The following is an 18,662-nucleotide window of genomic DNA, read 5'->3' on the forward strand; positions in this document are numbered from 1 at the left end:
CATCAATTGAGAGGATCATATGGTTCTTGAGTCTTTTCTTGTTGATATGATGTATCACATTGATTGATTTAAATTTTAAAATTTCCAGTGACCAACATTTACATTATTTCAGTCTTTTGACAATACAAACTAGAGTATAAAGAGTTATTTTGAAATTTGTAAATTTGAAAAATATTGTTTTGCATATGCATATACCTTGTATACACACACCCACGCACACACACACACACACACACACATATATATACACATACACACATGCCATGCATTTGTTATGTTGATCGATAGTACCAATTAGCCGTAATGTTTTAACTAGTTCCTTTGCATCCAAACTCACTATTCCTTAATTTCTCTTTCTCCCACACTACTGTGTAGGAGTCTTCAGTGGCTTTGAGATTCCTTTATATGTAAGTCTAATTTCCTCTGTATGGTGGGCAGGATCCCTCATGATCAGGCCCAGAGTATATTTTATACTTTATATTTTCTCATATCCTACCTTTTACGATTGCAGCACAAACAACTAATAGCTCCATGCCACTGTGCTCTTTGACTCCATGTTTTAGCATATATACTGTTCCCTCTCTCTGGAATACTGTGCCACTTTTTGCCCATAGAATTCTTGTTTATCTGAGTTAAATAACCTGTTTCTTGCACCTGCTTCTATTGTGGACTTTTAAACCTGTATTTCTGTGGCCAGCAGCTGGCACAGTGACTTCAGGTTCTCAGATGCTTTTTGTTTATATTAAAAATTTTGGACACATATGTAATGCTCTTTTCTCAATTATACTCAGACTGCCTGTTTATTTTGCAATTAAGGGGTGAATATAGAGGATTCTACTTTTGTATCTAGGAGATACACAGAGGAGATTTAGCAATTTGATCAGTGTAGGTAAATCCACATGGCTAATTCAGCAGTGGTGTGGACTTTATTTTGCCTTATTTTCCTAATTTGGCAGTTTTCTCTGATCCAGTGGATAACTGCCAAATCTTACCTTTATTTTCTTCTGTGCATTCACAGTGGATCTCTATTTTGTACTGAATTCATCCTTTCCTCTTATCATTATGCCGAGAAGCATGCGCTGGTTCATATGCATTAATTAATTTGTTCATTCATTTAACTAACTTTTAATGAGCAACTACTTTATGCCAGGCACTGCTCTCAGCACTGAGGAAAAGACAAAATCCCTAATCTCATTACATTCTAATGGGGAGAGACAGGCAATAAACAAATAAACATGTAGAGTAAATTCACACAGAGATGTTATTTGGAGAAAAATATAGCAGGTAGGGAATGGAAGGTGGGGGTAAAGGGGCTATATTTGTAGCCCCTTTCTCTGAGTAGGTGACACGTGAACACAGAACAACTGAAATGAGTGGAATGGCTATGTGAAAATATGGAGAAGGGTCACCCCAGGTATTGGATATGGCTAGTACAGGGCCCTCCAGTGAGAATGTGCTTCATGGGCTCCCAACACTACAAGAATGTAAATTTGGCTGGAGCCCAGTGAATGAAGAGGGGAATTGAAGGAAATGAAGTAAAAAGGTAAGGGAGTACAGAGTCTGGAGAGCCTTGTACGTCCTAGTAGAAACTGGGAGTTTCAGAGTCATTGGAAGGTTTTGAATATAGGAGTGACATGAGCAGATTCACATATTTAAGAACAAAACAAAACAAACAAACAAAAAACTGCTCTCTCTGCTGTGGGTGGGAAGCTTGCGGGAAGCAGATTGGAGAAGTAGGGGGATTAGATTCACAGCTATTATCACTTCCCATGGGGGAACACTGGTGAATAACATGATGGTAAATAGTCATGCAGGCTCTAGTTTTAATAATTTTTGAAAAGACCATTTCTTTTTTTTAATGATTTTTTATTATATTATGTTATTCACCATACAGTACATCCCTGGTTTCCGATGTAAAGTTTGATGATTCATTAGTTGCGTATAACACCCAGTGCACCATGCAATATGTGCATTACTACCCATCACCAGTCTATCCTATTCCCACACCCCCCTCCCCTCTGAGGCCCTCGGTTTGTTTCTCATAGTCCATAGTCCATTTCTAATTGTTGATATGGTTTTAAAGAAATCAGGAATCAGAATATATTTGCAAATGATACTACAGATAAAATACTGGTATCCAACATCTACAAAGAACTTCTCAAACTCAATACACGAGAAACAAATAAACAAATCATAAAATGGGCAGAAGATATGAACAGACACTTTCCCAATGAAGACATACAAATGGCTAACAGACACATGAAAAAATGTTCAAAATCATTAGCCATCAGGGAAATTCAAATCAAAACCACACTGAGATACCACCTTACGCCAGTTAGAATGGCAAAGATAGACAAGGCAAGAAACAACAATTGTTGGAGAGGATGTGGAGAAAGGGGATCCCTCCTACGTTGTTGGTGGGAATGCAAGTTGGTACAGCCACTCTGGTAAACAGTGTGGAGGTCCCTTAAAAAGTTAAAAATTGAACTACCCTATGACCCAGCCATTGCACTACTGGGTGTTTACCCCAAAGATACAGACGTAGTAAAGAGAAGGGCCATATGCACCCCAATGTTCATAGCTGCATTGTCCACAATAGCCAAATCATGGAAGGAGCCGAGATGCCCTTCAACAGATGACTGGATTAAGAAGCTGTGGTCCATATATACAATGGAATATTACTCAGCTATCAGAAAGAACGAATTCTCAACATTTGCTGCAACATGGACGGCACTGGAGGAGATAATGCTAAGTGAAATAAGTCAAGCAAAGACAATTATCATATGATTTCTCTCATCTATGGAACATAAGAACTAGGAAGATCGGTAGGGGAAGAAAGGGATAAAGAAGGGGGTAATCAGAAGGGGGAATGAAGCATGAGAGACTATGGACTCTGAGAAACAACCTGAGGGCTTCAGAGGGGAGGGGGATGGGGGAATGGGATAGACTGGTGATGGGTAATAAGGAGGGCACGTGTTGCATGATGCACTGGGTGTTATACACAACTAATGAATCATCAAACTTTACATCAGAAATCAGGGATGTACTGTATGGTGACTAGCATAATATAATAAAAAAAACATTAAAAAAAAGAAGTTGTGGTCCATATATACAATGGAATTTTATTCAGTCATCGAAAAGAACGATTTCTCAACATTTGCTGCAACATGGACGGCACTGGAGGAGATAATGCTAAGTGAAATAAGTCAAGCAGAAAAAGACAAGTATATGGTTTCTCTCATCTATGGAACATAAGAACTAGGAAGGTCGGTAGGAGGAGAAAGGGATAAAGAAAGGGGGGAGTAATCAGAAGGGGGGATGAAGCATGAGAGACTATGGACTCTGAGAAACAAACTATGGGCTTCAGAGGGGAGGGGTGGGGTAATGGGATAGACTGGTGATGGGTAGTAAGGAGGGCACGTATTGCATGGTGCACTGGGTGTTATACGCAACTAATGAATCATCGAACTTTACATCAGAAACTGGGGATGTACTGTATGGTGACTAACATAATAAAAAAATTAATAAAAATAAAGAAAGAAAAAGAAGAAAGAAGAAAAGAAAGAAAGAAAGAAATCAGGAAAACATATACATAAGTGCAACTTAAAAGCATTCAGTTTTTCAGTTAAAAAGTAGTGTATGATCCAAAATGCCTAATAATTAACGCTACCTGTATTTTAAGATATGAAAAATTTAGGAAGCCACACTTAGATGCTCTTTTAATTGATTTAGGTAGAAGTTCCACCCACAAAAAAAGCAGAATGTTTGAATCCAAAAGATAGGCTCCTCTGTGAAGGGTCATTTGATGAAGAAGCTTCTGCCCAGTCCTTTCAGGAAGCTTTAAATCAATGGAGAACTGGACATCAAGATGACAACGAGAAACAGAACTTACATGAAGCAAAAGCAGGTACAGCTATTTTTATAAAATGAATGTTATAAAATGTACCTGAATTTATTTTATCTCCATTCTCTGTGAATATAAATGCAATGTTCAAAAACTGTTAGCATTAGGATAACAGTCTGATGTAACTCCTCAAAGGAGCACTACTGCACAACCAGGGGTAAGTGGTTTGATATTTATAGAGCCCTGACTTGAGCACTGGGGAGGTTTGTGTTTGTTTCCTATGTAAACTCAGACTGTCAAATGAATGGAGAATTGGATGCTTTCAGCTTCCCCACTCCTGGCAGAAAGTTTCATCAGGACAACTGTTCCTTTATTGAACTGTATGTATACATAAAACTAGAGAATCTGTTATATAGAGAAGTAAAGAATTTTTTGTATGTGTCTTGAAAAAATTTAGTTCAAGGACCGCTATGAACTTAAGAAGGAGAATTGATATCTTTTTATTTTCCTGTCCAAAGGATATTTCTTATTTTTATTTTTTCTTGATGGTTTTTGCCCCCTTATTCTAGACATTGCAGATTGGACGACTGAGGCGCATACTGTCTCAGCTTTACATTCCCCAGAATCTCTTGAGGAATATCATACTTTTAAAACTATTTGATTTATTAATTTTATTACCAAGAATCTTATAGCGACTCACAATTGCTTTTCACTGAAAATAAAATGTTAGATAATAAATTTCAATCATGAATCTTTATTGACAGCATCCAATTTTATTATTTTTACTTCATTTTTTTTCCAGCACAAGAACTTTCCTGATTATTCATTCTTCATAACAGTGTAATTCCTAACGTCAAGGTATCACATACCATCTTCCAATTAGAATTGGATTTTTTACCAAAGAATATTCTCTTTGAAGTATTTTTCCCTACCCTCGTTCATGCTACATCAGTTTCATTAATATTTCCAAGATTTTATTTATATACTCTCTTTGTAGCATGTATCTTAATGTAATTCTCATTGACTATGTTATTTTATGTGCTTTTTATTTGAACTTTCAAATTTTGATGTATTTTTTACTTTTCTACTCTGAAAGGGAAAAGTCTTCCATAAAAATACCTTTTTGATCATTTACTTTGAAAGACATAGTGTTTAAAATAATAAAGGGACTGATTTGAAAAATCAGATAAGGTTAGAGAAGAAAAAAAATTGTTTTTCATAGTATAGATAACTATATTATATGACTAATATAATGATTATTTTACATGATTTTGTTATAACAAAAAGTTAACCAAGCAGAAAATGAAAATAACCTAATTCAACCATCTACAGATAATCAATGTTAACATGTTGGTACATGTTTTTCAATAGACACAGTTGCACAAACACAGGCATAAATGGAGTGACACTATACATGCTATTTGTAACTGTTTTGCTTAGATTCTGTCATGGACAACTTTCCATATAAATACAGTTGTGTATCATCATTTGTAACTGTTGCATAATACTCTGTATGCCATGATTTACTTAATCAGAATTTTATTGATGGATATTTTGTTTCTAATTCTCAGTATGGTAAAATAAGTTATAATGACCATCTTAACTATTTGTGTGCTTGTACAATTACCTTAAAATAAATTTTTAAATGTAGAAATGTTGTTATATGTTACTAATGAATCATTGAGCTTTACATCGGAAGCCGGGGATGTACTGTATGGTGACTAATATAATATAATAAAAAATCATTAAAATAAAAAAAATGTAGAAATGTTGTGTCAGTGGTTGCTGAAGAGAAATCATTAAGAGGAGGACCTCTGTTGATATATGATATTTTTGACCCAGAGTATTATATATATATAACTCTGTGTGTACCGTATATATATATATGTCTGCCAATATTTTTCTGTTCCTAACATATTAAGTTGATACAAAAGAACATTTACAAAATTTGTGTAGATTCTGGAGAAAAAGCAGTAAGCACCTGTTCTCTTCTTTCTAAGAGTTTGTTTATTTACTTGACAGAGGGAAAGAGAGCATGAAAGGGGGGAGGTGGAAGAGAGGGAGGGAGAAACAGACTCCCTGCTGAGCAAGGAGCTTATTTGGGACTCAATCCCAGGACCCTGGGATCATTACCTGAGCTGAGGGCAGAAGCTTAACCCACTGAGCCACCCAGGCACCTCTCTTTCCTCCTCTCTAAGAGATTGTCACTAACCTAGATTCTGTATTTTTTCATTTTTAAAAAAATTTCCTTGTAGTTTACTATACGTGTGTATCTCTAAACAATAATTGTTAAATTTGCATGTATTTGAACATTTGGTAAGTGGAAAGCTATTGTAGGTATTCTTTTGTAACCTATTTCACTCACTATTATTTACTGACATTTACCCATGAAGATGTGGATAGTTGTATTTTATTCATTTTTACTGCCTAATAGTCGTCTGTTATATGAAAATACCACTATTTACCTGTTTAAATATTGATGGGTTTTGGGATTGGTTCCCATTTTGCCATTACAAACAATGCTGGTATGAATATTTGTCTATAGGTCTCTTGGTACACATGTGCAGACATTTCTAGGATGTCTTTTCCTGGGAGTGGAATAGCTGGGTCATAGGCTGTGTATGTCTTTGACTACACTAGGTAAAACTGAATTATTTACCAAAGTATTTGTATCAGTTTATACTCCCACCTGCAGTAGATAAAGAGGTTTGGTTGCCTCCCATTATCATCAACACTTTGTCAGATTTTAAAATTTTTGCTGCTCTGATAAAGATGAAATGGCATATTTATTTTGTGTAACTCATTACAAATGATATTGAGTATCTTTTTATATGCTTCTTGGCCATTTAGCTTAGTAACATGCTTTGAATTTTCAAGTTTTCTAGTTATTTCTGTTATTGATTTCATTTTTTGTCTTTTCAAAGATTTTATTTTTTATTTGACAGAGAGATAGCATGAGCAGGGGGAGGGGCAAAAGGAGAGGGAGAGGGAGAAACAGACTCCCCACTGAGGAGGGACCCTGATACACACAACTCAATCCCAGGACCCTGGAATCATGACCTGAGCTGAAGGCAGACACTTAACCAACTGAGCCACTCAGGCACCCCTCTGTTCTGATTTCTAATTTAGTTTCATTTTAAGTGAACTCCAAAGGCTCATTTCCTTTAGTGTGAAAGGCAAGTACTTACAATGGCCTGGAGGGTTCAAGGTAATCTGAAGTCCCTTATCTCTGTGATCTCACCTCCCACTTATTCTCCTTCTGGCTTGTCCTGTTTCAGCTACACTGGCTGCCTGGCTGTTCTTCCAACACCTCTTGAAACACATCAAAACATACGTTCACCTTAAGACTTTGGCACTGTTTATTGAGAAAAACACCCACCATCCCATCAGTATGAATACTAGGGTATCTCACACAAATTCTCACAAAAGGTAGCCAGAGACCCATGAAACAAGGGAGCAACCCAAAACCTTAGTTATGTAGCTATTGTGGCATTTTTCAGGGAGACATGTTTCATAGATCCATGTGTCCTAGATATGTTTTCTATAAGTAATTCTAAACAAGGGCTGTCCTGTTAAATGCATTAAACAGGTAAGAGTCTGCTGCCATAAATATCATTAATCTCTTTGCCAGAAGGTCCAGTTATTAACATATTCACAAGCAAATTAACCTAGGTCACCTGCCATCTTTATTTCCTGGGGATGTACCATTGGTAATGGGAGAAGAGTGAATCACAGGTCAGCTGCTTTACCTCCTCCCTCCTCCTCACCTGATAGATCTGGGGGTTATCTCTCAAGCAGAGTGGCTCTTCTTTATGACTAGACAGAGAAAAAAGTGAATCCTCATTTTTAGCTTCAGCTTTCCTATCAAGAGATACTTTGTTTTGCACTGGAAAGGAGGACCCATAGTAGAGGGATCTCCTTTTGCTCACATCCTTAACTCCCGTTCTTTCAGTTTAGTGTATTCTGGAGGTGTTCCTCAGTACTTCCTCCAATTGCTTTCTTCAACACAGTTCCACTTTTTGGGAAGAATAGGGGTAGTGTGACTTAAATTATTTTGGTTTCTTTCTATTTAATCTCTGCATTTGGCTGTTCTGGAAGCTATTCATTAAAGGCTATGTGGTATGAAGTTGGAACTAATCTCTAATTTCAGTCTTCAAAAATAATTTTTCTCCTCTTTACTACTTCCCTTTCTTCTCCTTCAGCAATTTTTCTCCTATGATGGTCAGTTTGGAGAGAGGGATAGTATCCAGGAAGGTGGAGAGACTGGTAATCCTGGATTTACACTGCTTTCTTTCCCAGAAATCTCCATCAGTTTTAAATATCTCTGAATAGTGGTTTTAATTTAGTAGTATTTCAGAAACATCTTAAGCATCTGGAAGTGAATTGCCATGTAGATATAAATTCATAAGGACAGTTGTCTCCTCCAGGTGCAATTCTGAGTTATTTATTTTCTGTTTCCCATAATATGTAAATATTATTGTCAGTGGCTATGATACATACCTTTATGTGTGTGTGCATTGATAGAATATATAATGAATCTGTTTGTATTTATCATTGAAAAGAATTGATTGCTTTTTAAAAATTTTTTTATTTTAATTTTTTTATTATATTATGTTAGTCACCATACAGTACATCCCTGAGAATTGGTTGCTTTTAAAAACCTTATGAATCATAAGATTCTTTCATTTCAAGGGATTATTGAAGAAAACTGTCTATACAGTCATTTAATAAATCACTAGTATTTAACACATTTGCATTAATTAAGCCTAGAACTGTTGATTGCATAGATAAATATCAAAGCATATTTGTTTCAAAAATGGTGAATTTTGTATATTGAGAGATGTAATTTATAGATTATCTTAATTTTGCACATTATATTTATTTTTATAGACTCATTGGAAGAATGTGAAGTACAAACTAATCTGAAAATTTGGAGAGTACCACTCCATATTGAATTTAAAGAAGACAGTCTATCCTATATGGAAAAATTATGGCTTAAAAAACACAGAAGGTATTTTCTGAAGTTTTGCATTATTATTAAGAAATATAAAAACTATTTATATTCCTGGCTTGTGTGACATGCTTTTCTGTAGCAATTTTATATGTGTGCTTCACATTTGCATAAATAATTTTAAAGCAATATTAAATCCCTGTGAAGCTTCTACTGTTTAATAAGTATTTAAATTTTATTTATGTATGTGATACACATTAATTTAGAGTTTGCTAGGAGAATTGCAAATGTGTATCTGAGGAAATGCAGAAATATGGTATAGAATTTAAGAATAATAGCAAAAACAATGTGATAATGAAAGATTACTTTGAAAAGATATTGCTCTCATTTTTTAACATTAGCATAAACTTTTGAGGCTCTACTTTCAGAATCTACTTTTAAGTTAATTAGACCATTAATATTATAGTTTTATTAATAGTATTTAATTATTTTATTCAAAGAATATATCATTAGAGGTGCCATTTCATAAATTGTTTAAAAGTTAAACTATTAAATATTAGACCAGAATTAGGACTGAGTACATGTTAGAGTCATTTACAATTTTATGATCAAATAAGATCCGTATTGGGAGGTACCTTTAAAGGCTCACTTTGCCCTATGGCAGTACTGCTCACATTTTATTATGCCTGTGAATCACCTGTAGACTGGCAAAATACAGATTCTTCTTCACTAGGTCTGGGTGGGGCCTGACACTCTGCATTTCTGAATTTCTTTTTTATTTTATTTTATTTATTTATTTATTTTAAATGATTTTTTATTATATTATGTTAGTCACCATACAGTACATCCCCGGATTCCGATGTAAAGTTCGATGCTCCATTAGTTGCGTATAAAACGCAGTGCACCATGCAATACGTGCCCTCCTTACCACCCATCACCAGTCTATCCCATTCCCCCACCCCCCTCCCCTCTGAAGTCCTCAGTTTGTTTCTCATAGTCCATAGTCTCTCATGTTTCATTCCCCCTTCTGATTACCCCCCTTTCTTTATCCCTTTCTTCCCCTACCGATCATCCTAGTTCTTATGTTTCATAGATGAGAGAAATCATATGATAGTTGTCTTTCTCTGCTTGACTTATTTCACTTAGCATTGTCTGCTCCAGTGTCGTCCATGTTGCAGCAAATGTTGAGAATTCGTTCCTTCTGATAGCTGAGTAATATTCCATTGTATATGTGGACCACAGCATCTTAATCCAGTCATCTGTTGAAGGGCATCTCGGCTCCTTCCACGATTTAGCTATGGTGGACAATGCTGCTCTGAACATTGGGGTGCATATCGCCCTTCTCTTCACTACATCTGTATCTTTGGGGTAAACACCCCATAGTGCGAAGGCTGGGTCATAGGGTAGCTCAATTTTTAACTTTGTAAGGGACCTCCACACTGTTTTCCACAGTGGCTATACCAACTTGCATTCCCACCAACAATGTAGGAGGGATCCCCTTTCTCCACATCCTCTCCAACAATTGTTGTTTCTTGGCTTGTCTATTTTTGCCATTCTAACTGGCATAAGGTGGTATCTCAGTGTGGTTTTGATTTGAATTTCCCTGATGGCTAATGATCTTGAACATTTTTTCATGTGTCTGTTAGCCATTTGTATGTCTTCATTGGAAAAGTGTCTGTTCATATCTTCTGCCCGTTTTTTGATTTGTTTATTTGTTTCTCATGTATTGAGTTTGAGAAGTTCTTTGTAGATCTTGGATACCAGTCCCTTATCTGTAGTATCCTTTGCAAATATATTCTCCCATTCCGTGGGCTGCCTCTTAGTTTTTTTTTTTTATTATTGTTTCCTTGGCTGTGCAGAAGCTTTTTATTCTGATGAAGCCCCACAAGTTCATTTTATCTTTTGTTTCTCTTGCCTTTGGAGTTGTGTCATGAAAAAGGTTGCTTTGGCCGATGTCGTAGAGGTTGTTGCCTATATTGTCCTCCAGGACTTTGATGGATTCCTGTCTCACATCGAGGTCTTTCATCCATTTGGAGTTTATCTTTGTGTATGGTGTGAGACAGTGGTCAAGTTTCATTCCTTTGCATGTAGCTGTCCAATTTTCCCAGCACCATTTATTGAAGAGACTGTCTTTTTTCCACCGGATGTTTTTTCCTGCTTTATCAACGATTAGTTGCCCAAAGAGCCGAGGGTCAATTTCTGGGTTCTCTATTCTGTTCCATTGGTCTATGTGTCTGTTTTTGTGCCAGTACCATGCTGTCTTTGTGATCACAGCTTTGTAGTACACCTTGAAATCCGGCATTGTGATGCCCCCAGCTTTGTTTTTCCTTTTCAACAGTTCCTTGGTGTTTCAGGGCCTTTTCTGTTTCCATACAAATTTAAGGACTGTTTGTTCCAGTTCTTTGAAAAATGTCCTCGGTATTTTGATTTGGATAGTGTTGAAGGTATAGATTGCTCTGGGTTGCATGGATATTTTAACTATGTTAATTCTTCCGAACCATGAGCATTGAATATTATTCCATCTTTTTATGTATTCCTCAATGTCTTTCAAGAGTGATCTATAGTTTCTAGAATATAGGTCCTGTACGTCCCTGGTTAATTCCAAGGTAACGTATGGTCTTTGGTGCTATTGTAAATGGGATGGATTCCCTAATTTCTTTTTCTTCAGTCTCACTATTCATGTATAGAAATGCAACTGATTTCTGAGTGTTGATTTTGCATCCCGCCACATTACTGAATTGCTCTATAACTTCTAATAGTTTGGGAGTGGATTCTTTTGGGTTTTCCATATAGAGTATCATGTCATCTGTGAAGAGAGACATTTTGACTTCTCCTTTGCCGATGTGGATACCTTTGATCCCTTTTTGTCTTCTGATTGCTGTTGCAAGGACTTCTAGTACTATGTTGAATAATAGTGGCGAGAGTGGGCATCCTTGTCGTGTTCCTGATCTTAAGGGAAAGGCTTCCAGCTTTTCCCCACTGAGAATAATATTTGCTGTAGGCTTTTCATAGATGGCTTTTATGATCTTGAGAAATGAACCCTCTATTACTACACTCTGACGGGTTTTAATCAGAAAAGGATGCTGTATTTTGTCAAATGCTTTTTCTGCATCAATTGAGAGGATCATATGGTTCTTGAGTCTTTTCTTGTTGATATGATGTATCACATTGATTGATTTGCGAGTGTTGAACCATGCTTGCATCCCAGGTATGAATCCCACTTGGTCATGATGGATAATCCTTTTAATGTACTGTTGGATTCTATTAGCAAGGATCTTGTTGAGGATTTTGGCATCCATATTCATTAGAGAAATCGGTCTGTAATTCTCCTTTTTGAGGGGGTCTTTGCCTGGTTTGGGGATCAAGGTAATATTAGCCTCATAGAATGAGTTTGGTAGCTTTCCTTCTGTTTCTATTTTTTGAAATAGCTTTAGGAGAATAGGTATTATTTCTTCTTTGAATGTTTGGTAGAATTCTCCAGGAAAACCGGCAAAGCCTGGAGTTTTTGGAAGATTGTTTATCACTGACTCAATCTCTTCATAATTAATTGGCCACTTTAAAAAATCAATTTCTTCCTGTTTCAGTCTTTGTAGATTATGGGTTTCCAGGAAGGCCTCCATCTCTTCCAGATTTCTTAATATATTGGCATATAGCTGTTGATAAAAGCTTCTAATAATCCTTTCAATTTCATTTGTTGTTGGTTGTGACCTCTCCTTTTTCATTCATAATTTGATTAATTTGGGTCCTTTCTCTATTCTTTTGGGTAAGTATTGCCAGAGGTCTGTCAATGTTTTTAATTCTCTCAAAGAACCAGCTTCTAGCTCTGTTGATCTGCTCTACTGTACTCTTGGTTTCTAATTCGTTGATTTCTGCCCTAATCTTGGTCAACTCCTTCCTTGTCAGTGGGTTAGGCCTGTCCCTCTGTTGCTGTTCCAGTTTCTTGAGGTGAGAATATAGAAACTGCATTTTAGATTTTTCTATTCTTTTGAGTGAGGCTTGGATGGCTATGTATTTCCCCCTTAGGACTGCCTTTGTAGTATCCCATAGGTTTTGGACCATTGTGTTTTCATCTCGTTGGTCTCCATAAATTGTTTAAATTGATTTTTGATTTCCTGGTTTATTGAATCATTCCTGAGCAGGATGGTTCCTAGTCTCTAGTGTTTGAGTTTCCTCCAAATTTTTCCTTGTGGTTGAGTTCCAATTTCAAAGCGTTGTGGTCTGAGAATATGCAGGGAATAATTTCAGTCTTTTGGTATCGGTTGAGACCTGTTTTGTGTCCCAGAACATGGTCTATTCTTGAGAATGTTCCATGGGCATTAGAATAGAATGAGTATTCTTTGGTTCTGGGGTGTAGTGTTCTATATATATCTATGAGGTCCAACTCGTCGAGTATGGCATTCAGCCTTTGTTCCTTTACTGAGTATTTGCAAGGGTGTTCTGCCTATTTCTGATAGTGGGGTGTTGAGGTCCCCTACCATTAATGTATTTTTATCTATATGTCTTTCTATTCTGTTTAAGAGTTGGCTTGTGTATCTTGCTGCTCCCCTGTCGGGAGCATATATATTTATATTTGTCATACCCACTTATTGGATACATATTTTAAGAATAATATAGTANTCCTTTAAGAATAATATAGTGCCCTTCTGTGTCTCTAACTATAGTCTTTAGTTTAAAATCCAATCTGTCTGATATGAGAATTGCTACCCCAGCTTTCTTTTGAGGTCCTCTGGCGTGAAAGATGGTACTCCATCTCTTTACTTTCATTCTCATTGCATCCTTGGGTTCAAAATGAGTCTCTTGTAGACAGCAAATGGATGGGTCATGTCTTTTTATCCAATCTGCAACCCTGTGGCGTTTTATGGGAGCATTTAGGCCATTTACATTGAGACTGAATACTGAGAGATATGATTTTAATGATGCCATGTTGCCTGTAAAGTCTTTGTTTTTATAGATTGTGCCTTTCTGTTCTGTATCACTTTTGGGGCCTTTTTACCTTTATACACCCCCCCCCTTGATATCTATTATACAGGTTTCGTGGTTACAAAATTGGTTAATGACTGATGATTCTGGAAGGTCTTTATTTCTCCATCAATTCTGAATGACAGCCTTGCTGGATAAAGGATCCTTGGCTGCATGTTTTTCTCTGAAAGAGCTTTAAAAATGCCCCACAACCCTTTCTCTCATTCCAGGTCTGTGTAGACAGGTCTGACATAATTCTGATACCTTTGCCTTGGTACGTGAAAAATTTCTTTGCCCTGGCCGCTTTCAATACTGTATCCTTGGATCTAATATTTGCGAATTGCACTATGACGTGACGTGGCATAGGTTTATCATGGTTGAGCTTGGGAGGGGTCTTCTCTTCCTCTTGGACATGAATGTTTGTTTCCCTTGCTAGATTAGGTAAGTTTTCAGCTACAATTTGTTCAGATATCTCTTCTAGACCTCTGTTTTTCTCCACCCCCTCAGGGATGCCAATGATTCTGACATTGAATCGTGTCATTGAGTCTGTAATATCCCATAGCCTACATTCGTGGGCATGGATTTTTTAAAGTCCAGCTTCTATTTTCGCTTTTTCCTCTACTAACCCATCCTCCATGATTTGTTTATTTTTTCTCGCGTATTGAGCTTGAGAAGTTCTTTGTAGATCTTGGATACTGGTCTGTTATCGGTAGCATCATTTGCAAATATATTCTCCCATACCTTGGGCAGCCTCTTAATTTTTTTGACTGTTTCCTACGCTGTGCAGAAGCTTTTATTTGATGAAGTCCCACAAGTTCATTTTATCTTTTGTTTCTCTTGCCTTTGAAGATCTGTCAGGAAAAAGGTTGCTTGGGCCAATGTCATAGAGGTTGCTGCCTATGTTCTCCTCTAGGACTTTGACGGATTCCTGTCGCACATCGAGGTCTTTCATCCATTTGGAGTTTATCTTTGTGTATGTTGTGAGACAGTGGTCAAGTTTCATTCTTTTGCATGTAGCTGTCCAATTTTACCAGAACCATTTATTGAAGAGACGGTCTTTTTTCCCTCAATGTTTTTCCCTCCTTTATCAAAGATTAGTTGCCCTGTGAAAAAGGTTGCTCTGGCCGATGTCATAGAAGTTGTTGCCTATGTTCTCCTCTAGAATTTTGATGGATTCCTGTCTCACATTGAGGTCTTTCATCCATTTGGAGTTTATTTTTGTGTATGGTGTGAGAGAGTGGTCAAGTTTCATTCTTTTGCATGTAGCTGTCCAATTTTCCCAGCACCATTTATTGAAGAGACTGTCTTTTTTCCACCGGATGTTTTTTCCTGCTTTATCAAAGATTAGTTGCCCAAAGAGCCGAGGGTCCATTTCTGGGTTCTCTATTCTGTTCCATTGGCCTATGTGTCTCTTTTTTTCCAGTACCATGCTGTCTTTCTGATGCCCCCGGCTTTGCTTTTCCTTTTCAAGAGTCCCTTGGAGATTCATGGCCTTTTCTGGTTCCATACAAATTTAAGGACTATTTGTTCCAGTTCTTTGAAAAATGTCCTCGGTATTTTGATCAGGATAGCATTAAAAGTGTAGATTCTCAGGGTAGCATAGACATTTAAACTATGTTAATTCTTCCGATCCATGAGCATGGAATATTCTTCCATCCTTTTGCGTCTTCTTCAATGTCTTTCAAGAATGATTTATAGTTTCTAGAATATAGATCCTTTACGTCTCTGGTTAATTTAATTCCAAGGTAACATATGGTTTTTGGTGCTATTGTAAATGGGATGGATTCCCTAATTTCTCTTTCTTCAGTCTCATTTTTCATTTATAGAAATGCTACTGATTTCTGAGCATTGATTTTGTATCCCGCCACATTACTGAATTGCTCTATTACTTCTAATAGTTTGAGAGTGGATTCTTTTGGGGTTTCCATATAGAGTATCATGTCATCTGGGAAGAGAGACATTTTGACTTCTTCTTTGCCGATGTGGAAACCTTTGATCCGTTTTTGTTGTCTGATTGCTGTTGCAAGGACTTCTAGTACTATGTTGAATAATAGTGGTGAGAGTGGGCATCCTTGTGGTGTTCCTGATCTTAAGGGAAAGGCTTCCAGCTTTTCCCCATTGAGAATAATATTTGCTGTAGGCTTTTCATAGATGGTTTTTATGAGATTCATGAATGTACCCTCTATCCCTACACTCTGAAGGGTTTTAGTCAGGAAAGGATGCTGTATTTTGTCAAATGCTTTTTCTGCTTCTATTGAGAGAATCCTATGATTTTTGAATATTTCTTTGTGTATAAAATCTAAGACTCCAATCGATTTGCGAATGTTGAACAATTTTTGCATCCCAGGTATGAATCCCACTTGGTCATGATGGATAACCCTTTTAATGTACTATTGGATTCTATTAGCCAGGATCTTTTTTTTTTAATATGATTTTTTTTATTTTAAAGTTTTTTTATTATATTTTGTTAGTCACCCTGCAGTATATCTCTGATTTCCGATGTAGAGCTCGGTGCTTCATTAGTTGCGTATAACACCCAGTGCACCATGCAACACGTGTCCTCCTCGCTATCCTTCACCAGTCCATCTCATTCCCCCCCCGAAGCCCTCAGTTTGTTTCTCAGAGTCCATAATCTCTAATGCTTCATTCCCCCTCTGCCTGCCCCCCTTTCTTTATCCCTTTCTTCCCCTAACGATCTTCCTAGTTCTTATGTTTCATAGATGAGAGAAATCATATGATAATTGTCTTTCTCTGCTTAACTTATTTCACATGCTTTATTTCCTCCAGTGCCATCTATGTTGCAGCAAATGTTGAAAAATCATTCTTTCTTATAGCTGAGTAATATTCCATTGTATATATGGACCACAGCTTCTTAATCCAGTCATCTGTTGAAGGGCATCTTGGTTCTTTCCACGACTTGTATTAGCCAGGATCTTGTTGAGGATTTTGGCGTCCATATTTATTAGGGAAATCGGTCTGTAATTCTCCTTTTTGATGGGTTCTTTGCCTGGTTTGGGATAAAGGTAATATTGGCCTCATAGAATGAGTTTGGTAGCTTTCCTTCTGTTTCTATTTTTTGAAATAGCTTTAGGAGAATAGGTATTAGTTCTTCTTTGAATTTTTGGAAGAATTCCCCGGGAAAACCATCCGGGTCTGGAGTTTTGTTTTTTGGAAGGTTGTTTATCACAGACTCAATCTCTTCATAATTAATTGGCCACTTTAAAAAATCAATTTCTTCCTGTTTCAGTCTTGGTAGTTTATAGGCTTCCAGTAAGGCCTCCATCTCTTCCAGATTGCTTAATTTATTGGCATAAAGCTGTTGATAAAAGTTTCTAGTAATCCTTCCAATTTCATTGGTGTTGGTTGTGACCTCTCCTTTTTCATTCATAATTTGATTAATATGGGTCCTGTCTCTATTCTTTTGGATAAGTCTTGCCAGTGGTCTGTCAATTTTATTTACTCTTTCAAAGAACCAGCTTCTAGTTCTGTTGATCTGATCTACTGTACTCCTGTTTTCTAATTCATTGATTTCTGCTCTGATCTTTGTTAACTGTTTCATCGTGCATGGATTAGGCCTGTCCCTCTGTTGCTGTTTCAGCTTCTTGAGGTGAGAATATACAAACTGCATTTTAGATTTTTCTATTCTTTTGAGTGAGGTTTTAATGGCTATGTATTTCCCCCTTAGGACTGCCTTTGCAGTATCCCATAGGTTTTGGACCATCGTGTTCTCATTCTCGTTGGTCTCCATAAATTGTTTAAATTGATTTTTGATTTCCTGGTTTATCGAGTCATTCCTGAGCATTTATGGGAGCATTTAGGCCATTCAGATGAGACTGAATACTGAGAGATATGATTTTAATGATGCCATGTTGCCTGTAAAGTCTTTGTTTTTATAGATTGTGCCTTTCTGTTCTGTATCACTCTTGGGGCCTTTTTACCCTTTATAGAACTCCCCTTAACATCTCCTGTAGGTCTGGTTTTGTGGTTATGAAATTGGTTAATGACTGGCGATTCTGGAAGGTCTCTGTTTCTACATCAATTCTGAATGACAGCCTTGCTGGATAAAGGATCCTTGGCTGCATGTTTTTCTCTGAAAGAGCTTTAAAAATGCCCCCCCAACCCTTTCTCTCATTCCAGGTCTGTGTAGACAGGTCTGACATAATTCTGATACCTTTGCCTTGGTACGTGAGAAATTTCTTTCCCCTGGCCACTTTCAATACTGTATCCTTGGATCTAATATTTGCGAATTGCACTATGACGTGACGTGGCATAGGTTTGTCGTGGTTGAGCTCGGGAGGGGTCCTCTCTGCCTCCTGGACACGAATGTTTGTTTCCCATGCTAGATTAGGGAAGTTTTCAGCTACAATTTGTTCAAATATCTCTTCTAGACCTCTGGTTTTTTCCACTCCCTCGGGGATGCCGATGATTCTGAGATTGGAACGTTTCATTGTGTCAGTAATCTCCTGTATCCTACATTCCTGAGATTGGATTTTTTTGAGCCAAGTTTCTCTTAGCTTTCTCTTGTGCTAACCCATCGTCCAACTCGCCGATACGTTCTTCTACCTCTGTTACCGTGCCCATCAGAGCCTCTAGTTTTGACTGCATTTGGCTCATAGAATTTTTAATTTCTGCCAGATTCGCTCTCATTTCTGCCTTTAGAGATTCTATATTCTCATTAACATTTTCCTTAATACTTTCTTCAAGTCTACATATCATCTTGTCCATTGTTACTCTAAATTCCATTTCTGATAATTTGGTTATATCCATATCCATTAGTTCTGTGGCCAAGGCCACAGACTCATCGTCTTTTTTTTGCTGGGGCGGATTTCTCCTTCTCGTCATTCTGATGAGGAGAGGTTGCGGGGTTGTCCAGAGCCCTAATTATTGACCGGGACCCAGGCCGTGAGC

The 18,662-nt window shown here is 37.2% G+C and overlaps 1 protein-coding gene across 6 annotated transcripts in view; it reads left to right on the plus strand.

Annotated features, from left to right (window-relative positions):
- The window catches only part of ZBBX (zinc finger B-box domain containing), a 148,370-nt gene that overhangs the window by 116,530 nt on the left and 13,178 nt on the right, over nucleotides 1-18,662 (plus strand). For all 6 annotated transcript variants that reach the window (XM_034663459.1, XM_034663455.1, XM_034663466.1 and 3 more), the window contains 2 exons: nucleotides 3,733-3,907; nucleotides 8,735-8,855. In XM_034663459.1, coding sequence (XP_034519350.1) covers nucleotides 3,733-3,907; nucleotides 8,735-8,855 — 296 coding nt within the window. The remainder of the gene's footprint in view (nucleotides 1-3,732; nucleotides 3,908-8,734; nucleotides 8,856-18,662) is intronic.

Source organism: Ailuropoda melanoleuca, chromosome 1 (genome assembly GCF_002007445.2).
Source record: "Ailuropoda melanoleuca isolate Jingjing chromosome 1, ASM200744v2, whole genome shotgun sequence".
Lineage (NCBI taxonomy): Eukaryota > Metazoa > Chordata > Mammalia > Carnivora > Ursidae > Ailuropoda > Ailuropoda melanoleuca.